Source organism: Ursus maritimus, unplaced genomic scaffold, assembly GCF_017311325.1.
Source record: "Ursus maritimus isolate PB19 unplaced genomic scaffold, ASM1731132v1 scaffold_13, whole genome shotgun sequence".
Taxonomy (NCBI): domain Eukaryota; kingdom Metazoa; phylum Chordata; class Mammalia; order Carnivora; family Ursidae; genus Ursus; species Ursus maritimus.
In genome coordinates this window covers 27952582-27973240 of record NW_024423675.1, presented here as the reverse complement: position 1 = coordinate 27973240, position 20659 = coordinate 27952582, and the positions used below count along the sequence as shown (strand labels likewise).

The following is a 20659-nucleotide window of genomic DNA, read 5'->3' as shown; positions in this document are numbered from 1 at the left end:
TGACTTGCCAGGTACGTGGAGGCTCAGACATTTTATTTTTTCCTAAATGTCTGAACTCTTGGCGGACTGTCTTTCCTTATTAAATTTCCCAGTTCATGATGGGGAAGGTGGCATCAATAGAGGCCAGTTAGTTTAAGGTAACGGCTCACATAGATTTGCACTAATTTTGGAGAATTGAGGAAGCACACTCTGAGTGGTAGAAGAAATGTTATAGCATGGTCTGTGGCTTTAAAGAACTTGTCTATCAGACACAAGTAATATGCAAATGAAACATTGAACATTTGGAAGTTAGCCACTAGTGCAAGATAACATCAGGAGGAAAGGAAATTCAGGATTAAGAATGAAATTAACACATATAATGAACGATACGATTTTTAAGAGAACTGCATGTTTTTACAAAGGAAGCTGACAGAACGAGAGCTAAAATAAGAAATGGATACACACGCATACACTTACACCAGAATGCAAATTGAACAGCAACAAAAGCAACCCTCAGGCCTCTAGATACTTGTGTCAGGGCTCCATAAACCATGATGCTATTCCATTGTTGTTAAGATTCTAATTCAGTTCCATGATTTGCAGTCCCTCCCCCACCCCATTAAACTCATTAACTTTGTGCTTTGCACCCCAGCACCTGAGCCCCTTGCATTCCCGGTCTTTATGATGGCATCATAGTTTATTTCGTCATCCAGAGTGGAAATTTGAGACACATTCTTATTTCTGAATTCTACCAGATGCCCCATTCATTAAGAAATCAAATGTAGATTACCAAATATAAATCTTTTATCCATAGCTTCATCAACTCTCCTCTGGACTTTTATAGAAGCCTAGTAACTAGTCTTTCTACCATCAAATGTAGATTACCAAATATAAATCTTTTATCCATAGCTTCATCAGCTCTCCTCTGCACTTTTATAGAAGCCTAGTAACTAGTCTTTCTACTATCTTTCTACCATCTTGACCCTCTCCTCCTATTCAGCCTTTACCCTTGTTGTCCAAGTTGCTTTCTTAAGTGAGAATTGACTGTCACTTACATGTTGAGAACTGTTCTTTATATCATCATCTCCCTCAAAGTTAAAAGCCAGACTACAGCATTTTATACAAAGGTCTTTCCTGTTGTTGTCATCTATTCCTACCATAATGGTTTTGGCAACTCTGCCATTGTATGTGTTATTTCTTCTTTCTGGAACCTGTTCCTTACTTTCTTGTTCCTCTGGAAAGCCTTCATTGTTCAAAATGAGTAGGGAGGAGCCTGTTTTGTTAGTTTATAATTTTAAATTGCGTAAGTAATAATTATCTCTTATAATTCAGGTAAGTCAGAAGCACCCAAAGTTGGACGGGGACTTTATATATTTTATGTATAGTTGTTTTCTTTGCCATGAACTTCATGAATAGAGGCTTTTTAGAGAATATTTTTTCTATACTCCTTACAGTGCTTATCCCTTAGAAGTTAAACTCAATGGATATTTAGAATATTATTTTACCATTATTATAAGGGAGATCTTAAAAGGGTAAATTGAAGGGAAGGAGAAGTGAGAATAAAGACCCGCCAGGGTTTCACGTGAACTGATTTGTCTCTAATGTTTGCTTCTGAAAATTTGAGATTTTCCTTGCACTTGATTTTTTAAAAAAGATTTTATTTATTTATTTGAGAGAGAGAGAGAGAGTGAGCACGAGCATGGGGAGGGAAGAGGGAGAAGCAGGCTCCCTGCCCAGGGAACCCGATGCACGGCTGATCTAGGACCCTGCGGTCATGACCTGAGTCGAAGGCAGATGCTTAACTGACTGAACCACCCAAGGTGCCCCATATTTACGCTTGATTTTTTTTAACTTGTTCACACTTTGACGTATGTGTGTAACATACCAATTAGTGGAGTGGCTCTGTGTTGGTCATGGTTTAATGAGGAGCTGTGGAACTTGAACTGCTATTCTTGTCTTTTTCTTTCTGCCTTTCTGTAATGATTTTCAGAAAGTGAATCTTTCTGTACTCTAGTTTCCTCATAAATAAAATGAAGGCAGATTGAATTAATTTCTAATGTATCTTTGAAGCTCAAGTGTTCTATGATTATTCCAAGCTAGCTTCAAAAATGTGGTTATTTTTAAAAGCCATTTATCTTACTAGCTCTGTTAAAATAATTAAACACGTAAATTTCACATTTTGGTTCCTAATTCGTTCCTTTAGTCAAACTACAGGTTTATTGGTTGCCAAACACTGTACTAGGTAAACAATATGGCTAAAAAAAAAAAGTCCTGTCTTTATCTTTTATTTTAAAAACTCTTAAAATAAATCAATTCCTGTTCATTGAAGAATAATTTTTACTTATTAATGTGTTTGGACATTTTTGATGTGATTATATATTAAAATATAAATTATAAACTTTAATGACCCTGTTATTTTTGGCATATAAATGTGCCATTATTTATTGAATTAGTCTCTTTTTGTTTATATTAAGTGATTTATAATTTTTGCCATTACAAATCTCAAAAACACTATGATGAATGTTTGCATAAGTCAATCTGATATATTTCTTTGTCTTTTCCAGTCTCTTGGATCTGTAAACTTGTTATAACTATTAGTTTATTCAAGGATGACCAAGCTCTTAAATGAATTTTAATTTGTGTGAAGTCCAATTTAATAATTTTTGAAAGTTAGGTAGTTAGTTGATAGCATTTCCTTTAAATTAGATGAACTTCTTTGAGAAAATGACTTGAGAACAGGAAGTTTTTGGTAAGAGTTAGACTCTGAAGCTGGTAAACATTCAGAGTGATATGAATGGCTACTCTAGCAACTTATGGAGTAATGCCTTTAGTTTAGATCAGGTGGCCTCTTAAACTGTGTGCCTCTGCGCTAGGATGGGGGAGATATCCTTACCTTAATTTAGGTCTGAGCTTTCATAGAAAGACATTGATAATATCAACATTTATGACAAGTCTTTGATTACCTCAGTTGAGAACCTCTAAAATATAATAGCTTCTCTTCCGTTACACTCTTAGCTCTCTTAAAGTTGTTAGAATACAAATGCAACTGATCCTTAATTTTTCAGCATAGATGCATTCTTGAAAAGGTTATATAAAATGGATTTTGATATATGGAATTTGTGTTTACCTTATAAAGCAAGAGATGTTACGTGTCCCAGTGGAAAAGATTAATAAGCCCAACTTTGTAATACGTAGACATTGTAACTTTTTTTTTTAGGATTTTATTTATTTATTTATCAGAGAGGGAGAGAGAGAGCACAAGCAGGGGAAACTGCAGGCAGAGGGAGAAGCAGGCTCCTTGCTGAACAAGGAGCCTATGTGGGACGGGATCTCAGGACCCTGGGATTATGAACTAAGCTGAGGGAAGATGCTTAACCAACTGAGCCACCCAGGTGTGCAGGCATTGTAACTTTTTATCTGCACTTGATGTATTTAGAATTATACATTGGTCTTGATACATCCCAGTAAATCTGTACTACTCCCTTAACCCATCTCCAAATTAAAAGCTTATGTAACAAAACAGAAGGATGTGAACGTCTTATCATCTGCTGTTTTCATTTGCCTTTAGGTTAATTGATCAAGCGTGGTGAGTGGTTTTCAGGACAGCCCTAGTATTGCCATCAAGAGGATGATTTTGGCACAGTTGTTCATTAGCCTCTCTTGCTAATGTATTCATTTTTATAGGTTTATTGCTTGGTAGGGATCATGGATATTTGAAGAATTGTTGACTCCAGCATTAATATATTGATATTTTTAAATCTAGCTTGAAAAAATAAATATCTAAAAATTTAATATTTGTACAATTACAAATCTGTGTAATAAATGTTAGAAAACCAAAAAGTGTGCTCTTAAGACTTCACATCTCCAACATAGAATACAGTATGGCCTCTGAAGACTGTCTTTCAAATTTATCTCTAAAATGCAAACTAAAATTAAATTAGTTATGTGGATTACTCAGAGATTTGCTGGGTCTGAAAGAAATGAGGCTAGACCTCAAGGGCAGGAAAGTATGATTTTTATTCAAATGTAAGTTTGTAAATTGATCTTTGAACTATAATCTTTAAAGTGTCTATATTTCTTTCTGTTATGTATATCATTGCTATGAAAATAACATTTTAAGTAATGAGAATTTGGGACATGGTAGCTTTTTGTAATTGTAAATTTTTAGATTGCTCAATATTTAGCAAAGATTGTCAGGTTTTGTGCTGAGTACTAGGGATTATAAAAAAATAAGGCCTGGCTTATGATACAGACTACACCGGGAAAGGAATCACTATCATAATTACTATCATGATACTCTGATTACAGTATTTGCTTGTGCCATTGGAAATATTTAGAATTTTTTGTGAAGGCTGAGAAATATACTTGAGGGACTGTATTTTATTCATATTCTTTTTACTGTGTGCTGTAGGCCAGGCATTGAACTAGACTCTGAGGATTAAAAAAAATTTCTAACATTTCTGATTCTAATATTTTTTAGAGAACTATGTGAAGGGAGGTTTGAATTGCATAGCAATCAACTTACTCATGTTTTATGTTCTATCTCCTCTCGAAAATTTTGCCCTGAGAAGATTTTCCATTGTTGACTCTTGAAATATTTTTTTAAAAAATAACATATTGAGAAAGAAAACATATAATGGTCCATTGCTTCACTGTTAGAAAAGAAAAAGTAGTATATGGATGGTAAGCAAAGTCAAATAATCCCACTGATACAAAAGTCTGCTTCCTCTCTCCCCACCAGCTAACCATCATTAATAGTTCCTTTTGTCCTTTCAGAAAAATCCTTTCATATATTTTAAAATAATATGTAGACAGTGCTTTGGTCCTAAAGCACATTTATTATTATGTATTTTTCTTTCTCTCTTGATTGTAATATATGATAAAGAATTTGAATAAAACATTTTGGTAATCTGCTTTTAAAAATAAATGAAATATGTTAGTGCTTATGCTACAGCTCTAAGTAGGATCTGGTTCTATAGTGTGGTACATTTGGTATCTATAACCTTGGGCAAGATCCCAGGTAAACCCACATTATATTAAATGTTTCATTTTGATAGACTTCTCTCCATTTCCATTTCATACAATATTCCTTTCACGAATTGTCAATTATACCCTTTATTTATTTATTTTTTCCAGTTTGGTTACCAGTAGAAGCTATCAGGTTTGTTAATTACAATTAACAAATTAAGTGTATTAAGTTCTTCTGTTAATATATTTCATCTTAAATTTTAAAAATAAATTATAACAAATGGTTTGGATAAAGCTATACTGTTTTATAAGTAAAAATAATTAAATTTGAAGACTTAAGCTTCTTTTTTTTTTTTTAATCTTCTCATTGATTTGCTTCAGGAAGATGATTTGCTCCTCAGTCTTGAATATACCATTTCCCCTTCACTTTTGCATTTTGACTGTAATGAGATCGTGTTTCATGCATGGATTATTCCTTTGTTGGCATTTTTTAAAAACATGCTAATACTAACAAAGATCGCACTTTGTGCCTCCATAGCAGATTGATTTTTGAGAGGAAAAGGTTCCTTCTTCCAAAAGAAAAGAGTTAATTTAATAGTAATCTAGTTATTTAGCAAGGTGAAAATATATAATATTTTTAGGGTTCTCTTTATTTTCATCCATATGTATTTTTAAGATATAAAATATAGGTATGTATTCTTCTTATCAGTTTTTATGTATTTTTTTAGGGTTTTTACCCTTGAAGTAACTTGATATATTTGCATTATTACTTCAGTAAAGCAGATTAGGATGGCAAAGATAGCTAGCGTTATAGAATTAGTAATAAAGACAAAATTGAACAAATAATGGGATCATTAAAATGCAATTCCTTCTGTAATTTAAATTTCAAAAGTCAAGATGCAGACTTTAGTTTATAATTAGTTACTAGGAAGAGGTTATGAATAGAATTTTTTTAATATGTTCTTTTGTTTTGAATTTTGTTAGAGAAAATTTGTAATAATATACTCTGTAAATAATTACATGGGCTTAAGATACAGATTTTTTTGAATAAATACGCATTTCTTTTAGTAAAAATATAGTATGTAACATATTGATTTTATTTGAAAGCACAGTTCTTTTAGTAATCATATAATCCATGTTTTTCCTACTGTTGGTGAATAAAAAGTTCTTTGAATTCTATATAATTTGTAGGGTTTTTTTTTTTTTCATCTTCATTGCTAAGATTTGTGAATTTACTTTTGGGTGAAGTATCATGATTCTTTTGCTAAAAAGCACTTGTAGAGTATTGCATCAGATAGACTATTCCAGGAAACAGAGGAAGATTTGCTGTGTTACCTGACATGTTGTGAGTGATGAATGAGCTAAGGAACAAAGGCAAATGAAGGAGAGATAACGAACTTGAAGAACTGCAGAGACTGTGTTGCAGTTAAGTGTGGTAGCACTAGATTATCTAAATTTAACAGTATTTGTCCAGGCTGAGGCCAAAGAATTTTGAGCTATTTTTAGCTGCAATATAGTAAGCTTATTTTAGAAGCATGTTTGACCATTAAGTGACATATTTTGGCAACTTGTCACAGCATCTGGGTCTCATCTAAGTAGCATGTTTTTGGGATTGTGGATGCTTGCTATCTATTCAATTATAAAAGTGGAATTGGCAGTTTACAATAAGAGATGCCTATGTATGTGTTATGGGTCTATAAACCTGGATGGATGCGGAAGAGTAATGATTCTTCTTTGGCGAGTAAACTACTGTTTTCTTCTATAAACCACCATTGCAACAATATGTCTTATGCATTTGTAGGAAAACACCTAAACGAGGAATTCCCTTCTCTCGTTGAATTTGGTAATTTGAATATAAAATACTTTTTAATCCCAAATATGTCTGGACAATGTTTACTTGTAGGAAGTGCCCTTGTTTCACCCACACAGATTTTGAAATGTTTGTTACTTTGATGACATTCTTTCTGTTCCATACTTCAAATTAGCTCACACAGTTACATGTCTTTATAATTATCTTTTAGATTTCATGTTCATGTCTGGTTAAAGTTTTATTATTATTTATAAGCTATAAGTATAAATTATATATTAAGTTACCAGTGTACCCTTGATTACTTATATTGGCTATAGTCACATAGAAACATGACTGACTAGCTGAAATTTTAAGTAGAAAAGCATCAAAACAGTAATTTTCTGTTTTTTATTGAAAATATGAATTTTGATACATTTTTTCCCCTAGAACTATTCAAAGACCTCTTCAGTGTGTCTTATCCAGATTCTATCAAAACAGTACCTGTGTTTTCTAGAATATGGTATAAGTATGTATTTTACTGTAGATACTTAATTGCCACAAAATGGTATGTCTCTCATGACCAGTTATGATTTATAGAATAGCAATTCTTAATTGTTTTCTAACTACTTGGGGTAAAAATGTGTTAAAATATGTATTGCTAATGGGCTAAATGTGTTTATAATGGGCTATATACAATCTTTTCCTCTTTTCATATTAGGGAGTGAGCAGGATTGTCCTCTGTCTTAAGAGAAGCCTTCTGTGTTCTGGAGTATTAACAACTTTTAAGAATCAGTTTGTAGGTGGTTGTGGGGGAGGAAAAATAATTTTTCCTTCAGCTCTCTGAGTTCTTGGCTGAGACTGTTGTAAAAAAAGACAGGTGAACAGGAGAAAAACAGGTTTGTTAACATGTGTACCTCATGTACACATGGAAGATACGCAGGGGAAAATGAGGAACTCATTAAGAGGCAGATTGACAATTCAGGATTAAATATCATATTAATGAGGAAAGTTGGGTTGTAGGATGTAGGCCTCTAAGGGGAGAGGAAATGATTTTTAGGAGAAATGCGTGGGCCCTTAGAAGAATAGATGGGAGATATGATAGTCTGTGAGAAAGTTTGTCTGAGTGCAGCATCGGTTACAAGTCTCCTCTTCTGTGATGAGAGTCCGTCCTCCCTTATTGATGAAATTTCCGGGGAGGGGATTTATGACAATTGAGGTCCTTCAGGCAGATAAATGGAGTTCAAGGAAAGCCTCTCCCAACATTTGCTGTTTTTCAAGTGCCCGTGGCTCAAAATAATATGTCAAAAGGGCATATTTTGGGGTGGCATGTCCAGAATTCCTACAGCCATATATGGGGTGGCATATTCTGCTACCCCTCATCAGTTTTGTTCTGGCATTCTTGGTGTACACCATTTACTTCATCCGGTCTTTTATTTCTTGATTATTTGCAGATATAAGATAGCACCAAAGTGATGAAGAGGTAGGGAATTATACCATTTTTCGTTTGCATACAAAAAAGATGGTGAAGTGGATTTGCTAACCTCTGTTCTACCTAATTTTTCTATTTCAGAGAGACATACTAAAGTCTTCGCTGTGCTGTAGATTCATTTGTTAATTTTCTTTATTTATTTAAGTAATCTCTGCACCCAGCATGGAGCTCGAATTCATGACCCTCAGCTCAAGAGTTGCACATTCCTGCAATTGAGCCAGCTAGGCACACCTCTCCATTTATTTTTAATAGTCTTTCTTCATATGAGGCTTATTGTGACTACTTTATCTTCTTGGTGAATGTTGCTTTTTACCAATATAAACTTTCTCATTTTTAAATTTTTATTTAATTTATATAAGGATTTTTAAAAATTTAATCCTTTTTTGGCTAGAATTTTATGACATCCAAGAATGACATTGCCATTCCTGCTTCTGTTTTATTCGTGTTAGCCAGTGTTGTGCAAGAGCATAGTCTGCAAGCCGCATTAACTCCTAATCCACAATAAGACAAAGAACACATTAATTTTTATCTTGGACCCGATTTTTCAATAACTTTCAGTGTGAAGGTTTTAAGGCAATTTCACTTGCCTACCTTTCTTTTTGCACTAATGTTAATGTTCCAAAGCTAAGATAGTGCTCTCCAGAACTGTGAAGTATGCGTTTATGTATACTCAAGGTTCCTCTTGTGTCATTGTCAGGGGGAAAAGCCTCACCCCAGCTGCTTTTGGGTACAGTGCTTGGAAACTAATAGATAATTGATACTAATAAGATTTTCTAAGTTATCTTCAGCTTATCAAATACGTAATTAGGAGAAGGACAGTTTCTGTTGTATAAACAAAGGGGAGGAAGCCTTTAACGTTTACTGATGCATTACATTGGCAATTTTTGAATAATAATCCTCTGAAATGGGGCACCTGGGTGGCTCAGTCAGCTAAGTGTCCAGCTTTGGTTCAGGTCATGATCCTGGGGTCCTAGGATCCTAGGATTGGAGCCCTGCGAGCCCCTGCCTTGAGTCAGGCTCCCTGCTAAGCAGGGCATCTGCTTCTCCGTCTCTGCCCCTCCCCCTCCCCCTGGTGTCTCTCTCTCTCTCTCTCAAATAAATAAATAAAATAAAATAAAATAAAATAAAATAAAGAATAACCTCTGAGAGACTGTAATGTGGAAATGTGAAGAACCAGTTCGAACATAATTTAATTCCATTCTTATTGTTCAACCCTTTGTTTTAGAACTTACAAATGTGTTTTTAGGGTAGATAACTGATTTTTTTCTACATGTACTACAAAACAATCCTGTGCTATTTGTGTCAGATTCTCTTTCAGCCTCGCCGAGACTGAAATCTGAACTGCTGTAAGTTATAATAAAAATAAATTTTCACAATTGTTCCTTTTCTGTGTATCTTTAGTGGTATAGCATTGTTTATATTATATACAAGGTCATAAAGGTATGGTTGCTGCCTTGCTATTTGAGACTTTACAATATAATTTTTCAAAAAAATCTTTTAAATATCTATTTCAGGTTGCATTTTATAATTTAAAGATACCTTTATTACATAATAATATGGCCTTATTATAAAAGCCTTAGAAGATGAAAAAAATGTCTCCATAATTGTCATTTTTAGTGGTAGGCAGTTATAAACAATTTAAAAATTACTTTTAAGTTCACCTGCAGCGTTTGGTTGTATGTCAGATTTTGTTCCCCTTTTTAAACTCTTTTTATCAATCAGGGTTGAAGTTTAGTAAGGACGACTATCATGCTGCTGTTTTGGTAATTCTTTGTATATTACATTTTTTAAAAAATCGAGGTATAATTGACAGTTAACATTGTATTAGTTTCAGGTGTATAACATAATGATTTGGTATTTGTATACACTGTGAAATGATCACCACTATGTCTAGTTACCATCTGTCACCATACAAAATTACAAAAAAATCTTTTCTTGTGATGGGAACTTTTAATATTTATTAACTCTCAGTACTTTTTAAATATTATTTCATCTTAATTACAGGGAAGTGTTTCTTTTCCTCATTTTCTTTATTCCTGTTTGCTCAGTTTCATAGCTCAATTTTGATTTATTTTCTAAAGAGTGTAGATGAAGGGAGCTACAAATCAGAAGAATAAGTTTTCACATTCTGTTTTATGTATATTTATAGAAGTATCTGGCAAGTACTTTAGCAGTGTATTCTGCAAATGATTCCAGTGCTGTACACCCAAGTGGTATCGTTATTTGCTTTTCTCTTGCAAACCTCTTTTTCTTTCACTTTACTCTCTTTCTTGATGCCAACAAGTATTTCAAAACAAAAAAAGGCTTCTCTTAAGTAGTCAGCCCTGGGGAAATTCTTTAGCAGATGACTTATGAAGAGTAGAAAAGTTAATGTTTTCTTCACAAGATCATCATCTATTGCCTGGGCACTTTTTGTTGTTGTTATTGTTGACTTTTTTGAGCCGTGGGTACTTGTCTTATTGAAATAGGCACAAGATAATAGGAGGTAAAACATAGCTTTAGATATTATGGTATCAGTCATTCCTAATGTGTGATAATCAGAAATGGAAGAACCTTTTTTAGATCTTGAGAAGAGGAGACTATAGATCCTTAAGATATCTGAGAAGTTTTTTTGTTAGGTATGGTAACAATATACAAAAATCAGTATTTAAAATATCTGTCAACTGGTATCAGGACATTAGTTAATATATAACTCAGTATATATATATAAAGTTTATATTCACTTTTAGTCACCAAATAAATGAAATATTTAGTATTATAAATTCTAGCACAAATGGTTTGCCAAATCATTCTGATAATTTCCAAATCTTAAATTGAGTTTTGGAATTGTTGATACGGTCTTTTATTTTGCCTAGCTTTTACTAGTTTTAATGAATTCCTATTTGAGCTGTAACTTGACAAAATTAATTTCATCAAGTGAGTTACCCACTAAATTGATAGTCCTTAAGTAACGTGGAGTTGCAGTAAGTAGAGACGTTCACATAATATCAGCAGTATTGTTTATGGTGCTGAATCCTCTCTAAGCTCCTAAGAGCAGTTACTTTCAAAAATGTTTTCTTTGGGGGCACCTGGGTGACTTAGTCGGTTAAGCATCTACCTTTGGCTCAGGTCATGATCCCGAGGACCTGGGATGGAGCACCGCATTGGTCTCCCCGTTCATTGGGGAGTCTGCTTCTCCCTCTCTCTCTGCGCCTCCCCCTCCACTCGTGCTCTGTCTCTCGCTTTCTCTCTCTCAAATAAATCTTTAAAAAAATGTTTTCAGCTCTTAGGATGATATGAATTTTGTGAATACCTTATTTAGGCCATAGTGGACGCAGTGTGGTATTTAAGAGCACGTGCTCTTTTGTTGGAATGCCCAACTTTGAATCCTAGTTCTGCCAACTAAATATAAGCTGGTAGGTAGTGTTGAGATGGGAAAATTTTGAAGAGTTGACTAGTGTAGTGTAGGGAACCAAGCAATCAGAAAGGATGCCATTTATCTTGAAAGCCTCTTTTAATGCCAAGAGCTCTTTATTTGTTGAATAGTGGAGAGGACCTTCAGGGGGTTTGGGCAACAGCTAGTTACCAACCACAGTTAAAACACTTCAGAATTGTAGCAACTAACATATCTGTACTAGGGCTTATGGCTGAATATTAGTCTGGCTTGTAAGGCAAAGGAAAGAATGAAATTCAGACACAGGATCTCTGACTAACCTGCCCTCTAACACTATATCACTTACACTCCAAATATCTGCCCATATGACAAAGTTATGTACGCTGGTATCTCCTGGTTTCTATCCTTCCTAGTCTGTTCATCTTGTTTTGTGTGTTTTCTGCCTGAAACATCCTATCGTCGTATTACTTGAAAATCATAATTTAAGGGGTTAATCCAGGACTAGTTGATGTCACGAAATTAGTGGTATATTCAGAAGTAGGTCTTGCCAGTAGCGTCTTTGGAAAAAAAGGATAAAAATATCCCTGTACATTTGAATTTTCCTAAAGTTGCTTTGGACTGTTTCTGTAGGATTATTTAGCTTGCCAAGGAATTCATGTTCCTACTTGATTTACCAGTTGTATTAGTTTCCTGCAGCTGCCAATAACAACGGATACAAACTTGGGTAGCTTACACAACAGAAATTTATTGTCTCACAGTTGTGGAAGTTAGAAGTCCAAAATCAAGGTGTTGGCTGAGCTGGTTTCTTCTGAGGCCTGTGAAGAAATATCTATTCCAGGCTGAGTTTCTGGTGGTTTCCTGACAATCTTTTGTGTTGCTTGGTGTTTAGATGCATCACTACTATCTCTGCTTTCATCTTCAGATGGTGTTCTTTCTATATCTCTTTACATAGTCGTCTTCTGCGTGTATTTGTGTTCAAATTTCCCCTTTACATAGGACACCAGCCATATTGGATTAGGGCCCACCCCAATGGCTTCATCTTAACTTGACTATAAAGACCCTGTTCCCAAAGAAAGTTACATCCTGAGGTACTAGGGGGTTAGGACTTCAACGTATCTGTTTGAGGAGACACAATTCAATCTATGACTACTAGTATATTAAGGTTTTCTTTTTTTATTTTGTTTCAGTCATAGGAATTTGAGGATATCTGCCATATTAGTTTTTATCAGTGTTGATTTGTTTTAAATATTTGAAATTTCTCTTAAATTCTAAGCAGATTTTTTCTAAATTGTGTAATTTACACTGGAGGCCAGTAATCACCCACCCAGATTATACCTGTTTAAGTCTTATTTTATATAAATATGTTGACTATTTTGTGAAAATATTTTTGCTTTTGAAAGTTTAATGTAAGTAAATGTGATGTGATGGATGACAATTTGAAGTCTGCATACTACAGGTACTATTTTTATTTCCTTGTGGGAACTTTTCCTATAATGTTTGTCTAGTCTAACCATGGTACATTTTCTTATTGTACTTCTTCCTTAGGCAGTGAGTGATTAATCCCTCATTTACAGAAAGTTTCCAGAAGGTAATGAGAATAAGATCTTATTTATAATGTTCTATAATAAGCTAGGTTAAATATTGTCACCAATTCATTAGACTTGTACTTTTACTTTGGAACTTCCTTGAAATTCTTCAAGTTATGTTTATTCACAAGTGTGATTTCAGATAGCCTTTAAAAAAAATCAAAGGGAGAGTTCTTCTTTTTTAATGAAAATCATTGGGAAAATATTAGGGATCGTTGAAATATTCCCTTTTGATGCTGTCAGTATACTAATGGTATAAATATATTTGTGCAGGTTTTGACTGGATCATCTCGTCAAAGTTACTCACCTTCTGGCTATCAGGATTTCAGTAAGTGGGAATCAGTGCTGAAAATAAAAGAAGGACTGCTAAGGCAGAAAGAGATTGTAATTGATCGGTAAGTCTCTTTTTTTAAATTACTAAATATTTCAGGCATACGGAAATGTAGATTATGAAAACAAATACCTTTGTATCCACTACTTAGAGTTTAACAAATAGGATCTTACAAATAGATTGATGTCTCATGTCTGTCCCTCCCTCATCCCACCCCCTCTAAGAACCTCTGTGAGAGCTGAGGGTTGGTCTGTTGGTCCGTCTTTCTATTTTTTACCACCCTCCCATTTACATTAGAGTAACTCATTCGGAAACTCCTTTCCGTCTTTATAGATGTAAAAAGTTAGCTGCAATGCTAATGAATTACGAAAGCTACAAGCTGTATCTTTGTGTTTTACATTTGGAAACTATTAAATTGGAAAGCTACTTTAAAGTGCTAATATTTTGGGGGCACCTGGGTGACTCAGTTGTTAGGCGTTTGCCTTTGGCTCAGGGCAGAGTCCTGCTCCGCTGGGAAGCCTGCTTCTTCCTCTCCCACTGCCTCTGCTGGTGTTCCCTCCTCTTTCGCTGGCTGTCTCTCTCTGTCAAATAAATAAATAAAATCTTTAAAAAAAAAGTGCTAATACTTTAATGTATGTTAATTAGATCTGAAGATACAAAAATTATCATGAATGTTTAAAATTAAATGACTTACCGATAAACATTTTAGAAATTTTGGGGGACAGGCCAAAAATTTTGCGTTTTTGAGTACCAAAGCTCTGAAAAAAAATTTTTATACTTAATAGTCTCCTGATTATTTTGAGCAATAAATGTTAATATTACTAATTATATTATCCTTGATGTATATTGGTTCTACATAATTTATACTTTAGGGATAAACTTGTGTATCATGGATATGGAGAAATCATTTGAGGAGGCATTTTTTTCTTAATGCTGCTTATTTTTATGTGCTTATTTGGGATAAAGTAGTAGACATTTTAGGGGCGCCTGGGTAGCGCAGTCGTTAAGCGTCTGCCTTCGGCTCAGGGCGTGATCCTGGCGTTCTGGGATCGAGTCCCACATCAGGCTCCTCGGCTGGGAGCCTGCATCTTCCTCTCCCTCTCCCCTGCTGTGTTCCCTCTCTCGCTGGCTGTCTCTCTGTCACATAAATAAATAAAATCTTAAAAAAAAAAAAAAAAAAAAAAAAAGTAGTAGACATTTTAGCCTTTAAATCCTAATTCGAACATTTAAATGTATTTAATAGTCAAAATTTCAAAAGATTTTGCTTAAATATTTACCAAGATTAAGCAGGACCTACTGGAGTATAAGTTAGAGCACAGACATCTGAACTTTTCATTCTCTGCTGTGTTCCCAGTATCTTGAACAGAGCCTGCCACATAGTATATGCTTAATGCTTGATATTTATGAGATAGGAAAGAATGACTTGAGAGATAAGTTGACCAGAGTAAAGCCATTTTGATTTTAGGCTGACCCTTAACCTAAAAATCAGCAAGCCAAAAAAAGAGTCACAAGATCCAACTCATGGAAAACCACAAGACCCCACTCCGTCCAGCAGTAGGAGCCACATATGCTGGACATTCTTAAAATGCTCCATGTGGGTAATTCCAAAACTAAGACAGTGGAGAAATTAACTGCCCAATGTGAGTGATAAGCCTAAAGTTAAAGAGTAATAGGTTCCTTCCTGTATGGTTAGCTAATTAAAAAAAAAAAATTATAAAATCCTTTGTTAGGGGCGCCTGGGTTGGTTAAGCGTCTACCTTCGGCTCAGGTCGTGATCCTGGGGTCCTGGTATCAAGCCCCACATTAGGCTCCCTGCTCAGTCGGGAGCTTGCTTCTCCCTCTCCCTCTCCCTCTCCTGCTCCCCCTGCTAGTAGTCTCTCTCTCTCTCCCAAATAAATAAATAGAATCTGAAAGAAAGAAAGAAAGAAAGAAAGAAAGAAAGAAAGAAAGAGAAAGAAAGAAAGAAAGAAAGAAAGAAAGAAAGAAAGAAAGAAAGAAAGAAAGAAAGAAAGAAAAGAAAGAAAGAAAGAAAGAAAGAAAAGAAAGAAAGCCCTTCTGGAGGCAAAGGGGAGAGGTTCTTCTTGTTCACCTTGGAGGAGAGACCACTACTTCATGGAGTAGAAACTTTCTTATTTCTGTACTTAATAAATCTTTGCCCCTATCCCTAAATGTCTTGCCTTTGAATTCTTTCTCAAACAAGAACCCTCTAAGCAATGGGCCTGAGGCCCTCCCTCTTGAGGCTCTGCCTCTCTGGCATCACTTACATACTTAATAAATGAATGAAGATTCTAGAAGATACTTTTGATTGATTTTATGGAAAAGCTATTTAAAAATATTAGATATTTCTAGTACAAGTGAATTTTATATATGGATATAGACCCCAATGGATATATATTTTGTATACCTTACAATTTGATTCACTGTACCTACTTTAAATTAATACTTTTTTTAAACAGACTGAAATTCAAAATTTTCTTAATGTGGATGCACACTCCCTCAAACAATTAGAATTAATTAGTTTTTATTATTTTTTAAACACCATTATAGTTACCATTCCATTTGGTATAAGTTAATAGGTGTCTTAGTTCATTTGGGGTGCTAATAATAAAATACCACAGACTGGGTGGCTTATAAACAACAGAAATTTATTTCTCCCAGTCTGGGGACTGAGAAATCCAAGATCAAGGCACCAGCAGATTTATTGTCTGGTGAGGGCCTTCTCCCTATTTCATAAATGACTGTTTTCTCACTGTAACCTCAAATGGTAAAGGGGGCAACTTTGGGGCCTCTTTTATAAAGGCACTAATTCTATTCATGAGGGCTCTACCCTCCTGACCTAATCACCTCCCACAGTTTGTTAATATCTAATGCCTCCTTATATCATCATATTGGGCGTTAGGATTTAATACATAAATTTGGTGGGGGGGGACACAAAAAATCAGTCTATAATATTAGAAATACATATAATTACCAATATAATATATTAAAAAATATATTTCCTGACTCTTTATACTGCAGAAGGATACTAAGGAAATAATCCAGTATAATTCAAGTTTCTCAGTTTTGTAGTTCTTTATCCAGTCTCATTCATCTATGCAGTGCCCTTCTTATACCTAGTTTTAGAACATGAGGATTAAATGAATGAATGTATGTAAAAACCCTAATACGGCCTGATGCATAGGCGCCATTAGCAAATAGTAGCCACAAATAGTAGCCACACATGATTTGTAAATAATAGTTCCATTTCTGTGCTTGTCTGTCATCGTAGACTCTGAGCCCCCTCACAGAAGAAACTGTTTCTTTTTTATTTTTTTTTAAGATTTTATTTATTTATTTGACAGATAGAGCCAGAGAGTACAAGCAGAAGGAATGGCAGAGGCAGAGGGAGAAGCAGGCTCCCCACTGAACAGGGAGCCTGATGCAGGGCTTGATCCCAGACCCTGTGATCATGACCTGAGTCAAAGGCAGATGCTTAACCGTCTGAGCCGCCCAGGCGCCCCAATAAGAGACTGTTTCTTGTACATTTCATTACTCATCATAGGTACTCACCACCATTCACTCAAGAGAAATAGCTTCATTTTAATGGAAAAAAGGTTAAGGTTGCTCGTTAACCTGTGCGGTTACCGGTACTAGTAGTTCTAATTGTTTGCACTTTGTAATTACTTAGCTTTTGCTACTGGATTGATCAGATAAAATTTAGGGGTAAGTCAGTGCACTTGAGACTGATAAGAGAGGAAACTCTTATACCTTCTGCAATGACCTAATAAGTTAATGCTATTAGTAAATGACACTGGCACCATAGAGGGGAATTCTCATTTTGTTGTTACTCGCAATTTGCGGTATATATGTTTCTTATTTAATTGCGCGTGGAAGTAAAATCATATTGTAATTGTACTAGAAAGCTTTTAAAATCTACTGATTTTAAAGAAATCTACTGATTTCTTTAGTATAGTATGGATACTGTTTTATTGAATTCATAATGTTCTTCTAATTCATCTGCTTTATGAGCTAAGACTTACGATCAGATTTCTCAAAAGCAAAACTGAGATGTACATACCATAGTTACTAAAAATTATTGAAATTCCAGCTTTATAGATTTGATCAATTAACATGTGAGATTTTGTTCATTGTAATTTATAGTACATGTCTTTTACTTTGAGAGGGATGCCATGATGCAAAAGTAGTTATTTTCCATCACAGGTGTTGAAGCAAGATTTTAATTATTTTTATCAGCTGATTTGAGCACTTAAATTCATTTCTATATAAGTTTTTTTGGTTGTTTATACCTAGGCATATAGTATTTTAGAATTAATTTCTAAATCCATAGTTGATCGTTGAACAACATGGGGGTTAGGGATCCTGATCCCCTGCCCAGTTGAAAATCCATTTAGAACTGTTGACTTCCCAAAACTTAAGTACTAATAGTCTGCTGTTGACCTGAAGCCTTACTGATAAATAGTCGATCAATGCATGCATTATATATTGTACTCTTACAGCAAACTAGAGAAAAGAAAATGTTATTAAGAAAAGCATAAGGAAGAAAAAATACGTTTAATAGTATTGTACTGTATTTATTAGAAAAATCTGCATGTAAGCGGATCTATGCAGTTCAAACCTGTGTTGTTCCAAGAATTGTGTATATTCTGTTTTAGTCCCATCTACTGTACAGCAATTCAGTTTTAACACTAAAAACCCTAAATTAGCATCAGACTCCACAGCTTTAAGGGCACATAGTCCCCAACAAGACTGCCTATCTTCAGATGCCAGTTTGAAGGTGGCATCCCCAGGCCACGCATACTTCTAGCCAACTGGCTACAAATCTGGCTAGTTCCCAGAATTTTTATTGGAGTTTCATTGTGTAGGCATGATTGATCAAATCATTGGCCACATGATTGAACTCAGTCTCCAGCCTCCTCCTTTCCCTGGAGGTTGGACTGGCTCAAAGTACAACTCTAGTTTTGTGTTTGGCTTTTTGGTTAACAGTCCCCATCCTAAAGCTGTTATCTACGGCCCCACAGCCCCAGGGCCCCAGGAGTCTTCTCATTAGCATAAATGCATGTGTCTTCCAGGGGACTCATGAATAACAAACACTCCCAAGGATTTAGAGTCTCCTTCCCAGGAACCAAGAACAAAGGCTGTTTCTTTCTTATTCTTTATTATTGATTCTATATTATTTATAGAATCTTAAGATTTGTAGATAAATGCATAAGAATCCTTTTAATATACCTTGGGAGTATTTTCAAGCTAATACACTTAGCTTTGTTTGGCAGGCCCACCTTTGGAGAAATTGAAAATTCTGACTTGTCCAAGGAAAATTAATACAGTCATCCTCTTTCCATCAAATTAAAAAATACTGACAAAGTATATTTAGCAGTACATTTCAAAATTAAAGCCCAGGGCCATATTTTATATGGTCCCAAAATGGGTGAAAGCTGATTTTGGAAGCTAATGATGAGGAGACAGATTCTTCAAAACTGTGTTTTATCCGTTGTTTGTAGTACTAGCCCATGGAAACCATCATTCTACTTTGTGCTTCTGTAAGTTTGACCACTTTTTTTTTTTTTTTTTTTTTTTTTTTTTTTGTATTGTAGGGGAGGAGAAAGTTTTCTTTGGCCTCAGCCCTTTAGGGTTCTTTTGTCGGATCTGGAAATTAAACTGACAAAGACAGATTAACAGTAGAAGAGCATACAGATTTATTTAATACAAGTTTAATGTGACTCAGGAGCCTTTATGAGGAAGTGAAAACCCGTAGTAACAGACCTGAGTATTTTATGCTAGGCTTGTTGAAGAATGGACAGTCATGGAGGAATATGCTAGGTTAAGGAATAATTATATAGTAAACTGGGGGAAATTTAGCAAGGCTTGCTTGGTAGGATTCTTCTTTGTGTCCTTTAGTCTTCAGAGATAGGGAATGTACCTTTCCTCTGGGTTTAGGGATGCACCCCCCACTTGAGATTTTTGTGACCTGTTTGTGGAAGAAGGGCAAGGGTGAGGAGGATGTCAGAGTGACCTTTCTGCTTTTGCTATTTTCTTAAACTCCTGTGGCTTAAAACACTCAATATGCCAACGTGCCATATTTGGGGGTGGAATGTCCTAAACTCCATCAGATCCTCATAGAAGTGGAATCATGCAGTATTTGTCCGTTTATGACTGCTTATTGCAGCTAGTGTAATGTCTTCAAGGTTCATCCATGTTGTAACCTATGACAGAATTTTCTTCTGTTTTTTTTAAATTGAGTAATAGTCCATTGTAGGTATATATGACTTTTTTCTTTATCCATTTATCAGTAGATGGACATTTAGGTTGTTTCCATCTCTTGTCTACTGTGGCTATTACCTTTGTTTGTAAAAGATATTTTTGGCTGATAGATAATTCCTGATTGGCCATTATTTTCTTTCTGCACTCTGAAGATATTATTCTGTTGTCTCTGGTTTCTCTTAAGAAGTCATCCACAAGTCTTATTGCTGCCAAATTGAATGCACTCTATTATTTTTTGAATTTAGTTGTTTTTTTACATTTGTTCTCAGCGGTTTTACTATAATGGGCCTATGTGTGGTTTTCATCATATTTAGTATTCTTGGGGATTGAAGTACTTCTTGATTCCAGTTTGATGTTTTTCATCAGTTTTGGAAAATTCTTGGTCTTTATCTCTTCTAATATTGTATTTCTTTTTGTTTCTACTAGAACTGCAAATATAGTATGTTCGACTCTATCACCATTTCTTCTTTTATCAAGAAAAGTAGGGAAGAGGAGGAAAGGAAAGGAGGAAAGACAGTGATTTAAAAGTTTAACTTAAGAAGGCCAGTAAAGGAATAGTAAACATAAAAGAGAACAAAGGAAATAATAAAACTAAGGGTATAATCAAATGGATAAATCTCTAGTTCTAATCAGGAAAAAAGAGAAAGACTCAAAATATTAGGAATAAAAACTGATATAATTATAGAAAGAGGTTTTAAATTATTGTTATAAACACACATTAATAAATCTGAACACATAAAAGAAGGTGAGTATTTTTAAAGGAATAGCAAAATTGACTCAAAAAGAAATGGAAAACTTGCATAAACCAATAATGTTCAAGAAATATAATAAGATGATTTTAACTAGGCTTATTGAGGTGATCATTTCACAATATATACACATCAGT

General features: G+C 34.7%; 1 protein-coding gene across 7 annotated transcripts in view; it reads left to right on the top strand.

Annotated features, from left to right (window-relative positions):
* CEP85L (centrosomal protein 85 like) overlaps positions 1 to 20659 on the top strand; it is a 225764-nt gene that overhangs the window by 137885 nt on the left and 67220 nt on the right. For all 7 annotated transcript variants that reach the window (XM_040627699.1, XM_040627698.1, XM_040627697.1 and 4 more), the window contains one exon: positions 13458 to 13579. In XM_040627699.1, coding sequence (XP_040483633.1) covers positions 13458 to 13579 — 122 coding nt within the window. The remainder of the gene's footprint in view (positions 1 to 13457; positions 13580 to 20659) is intronic.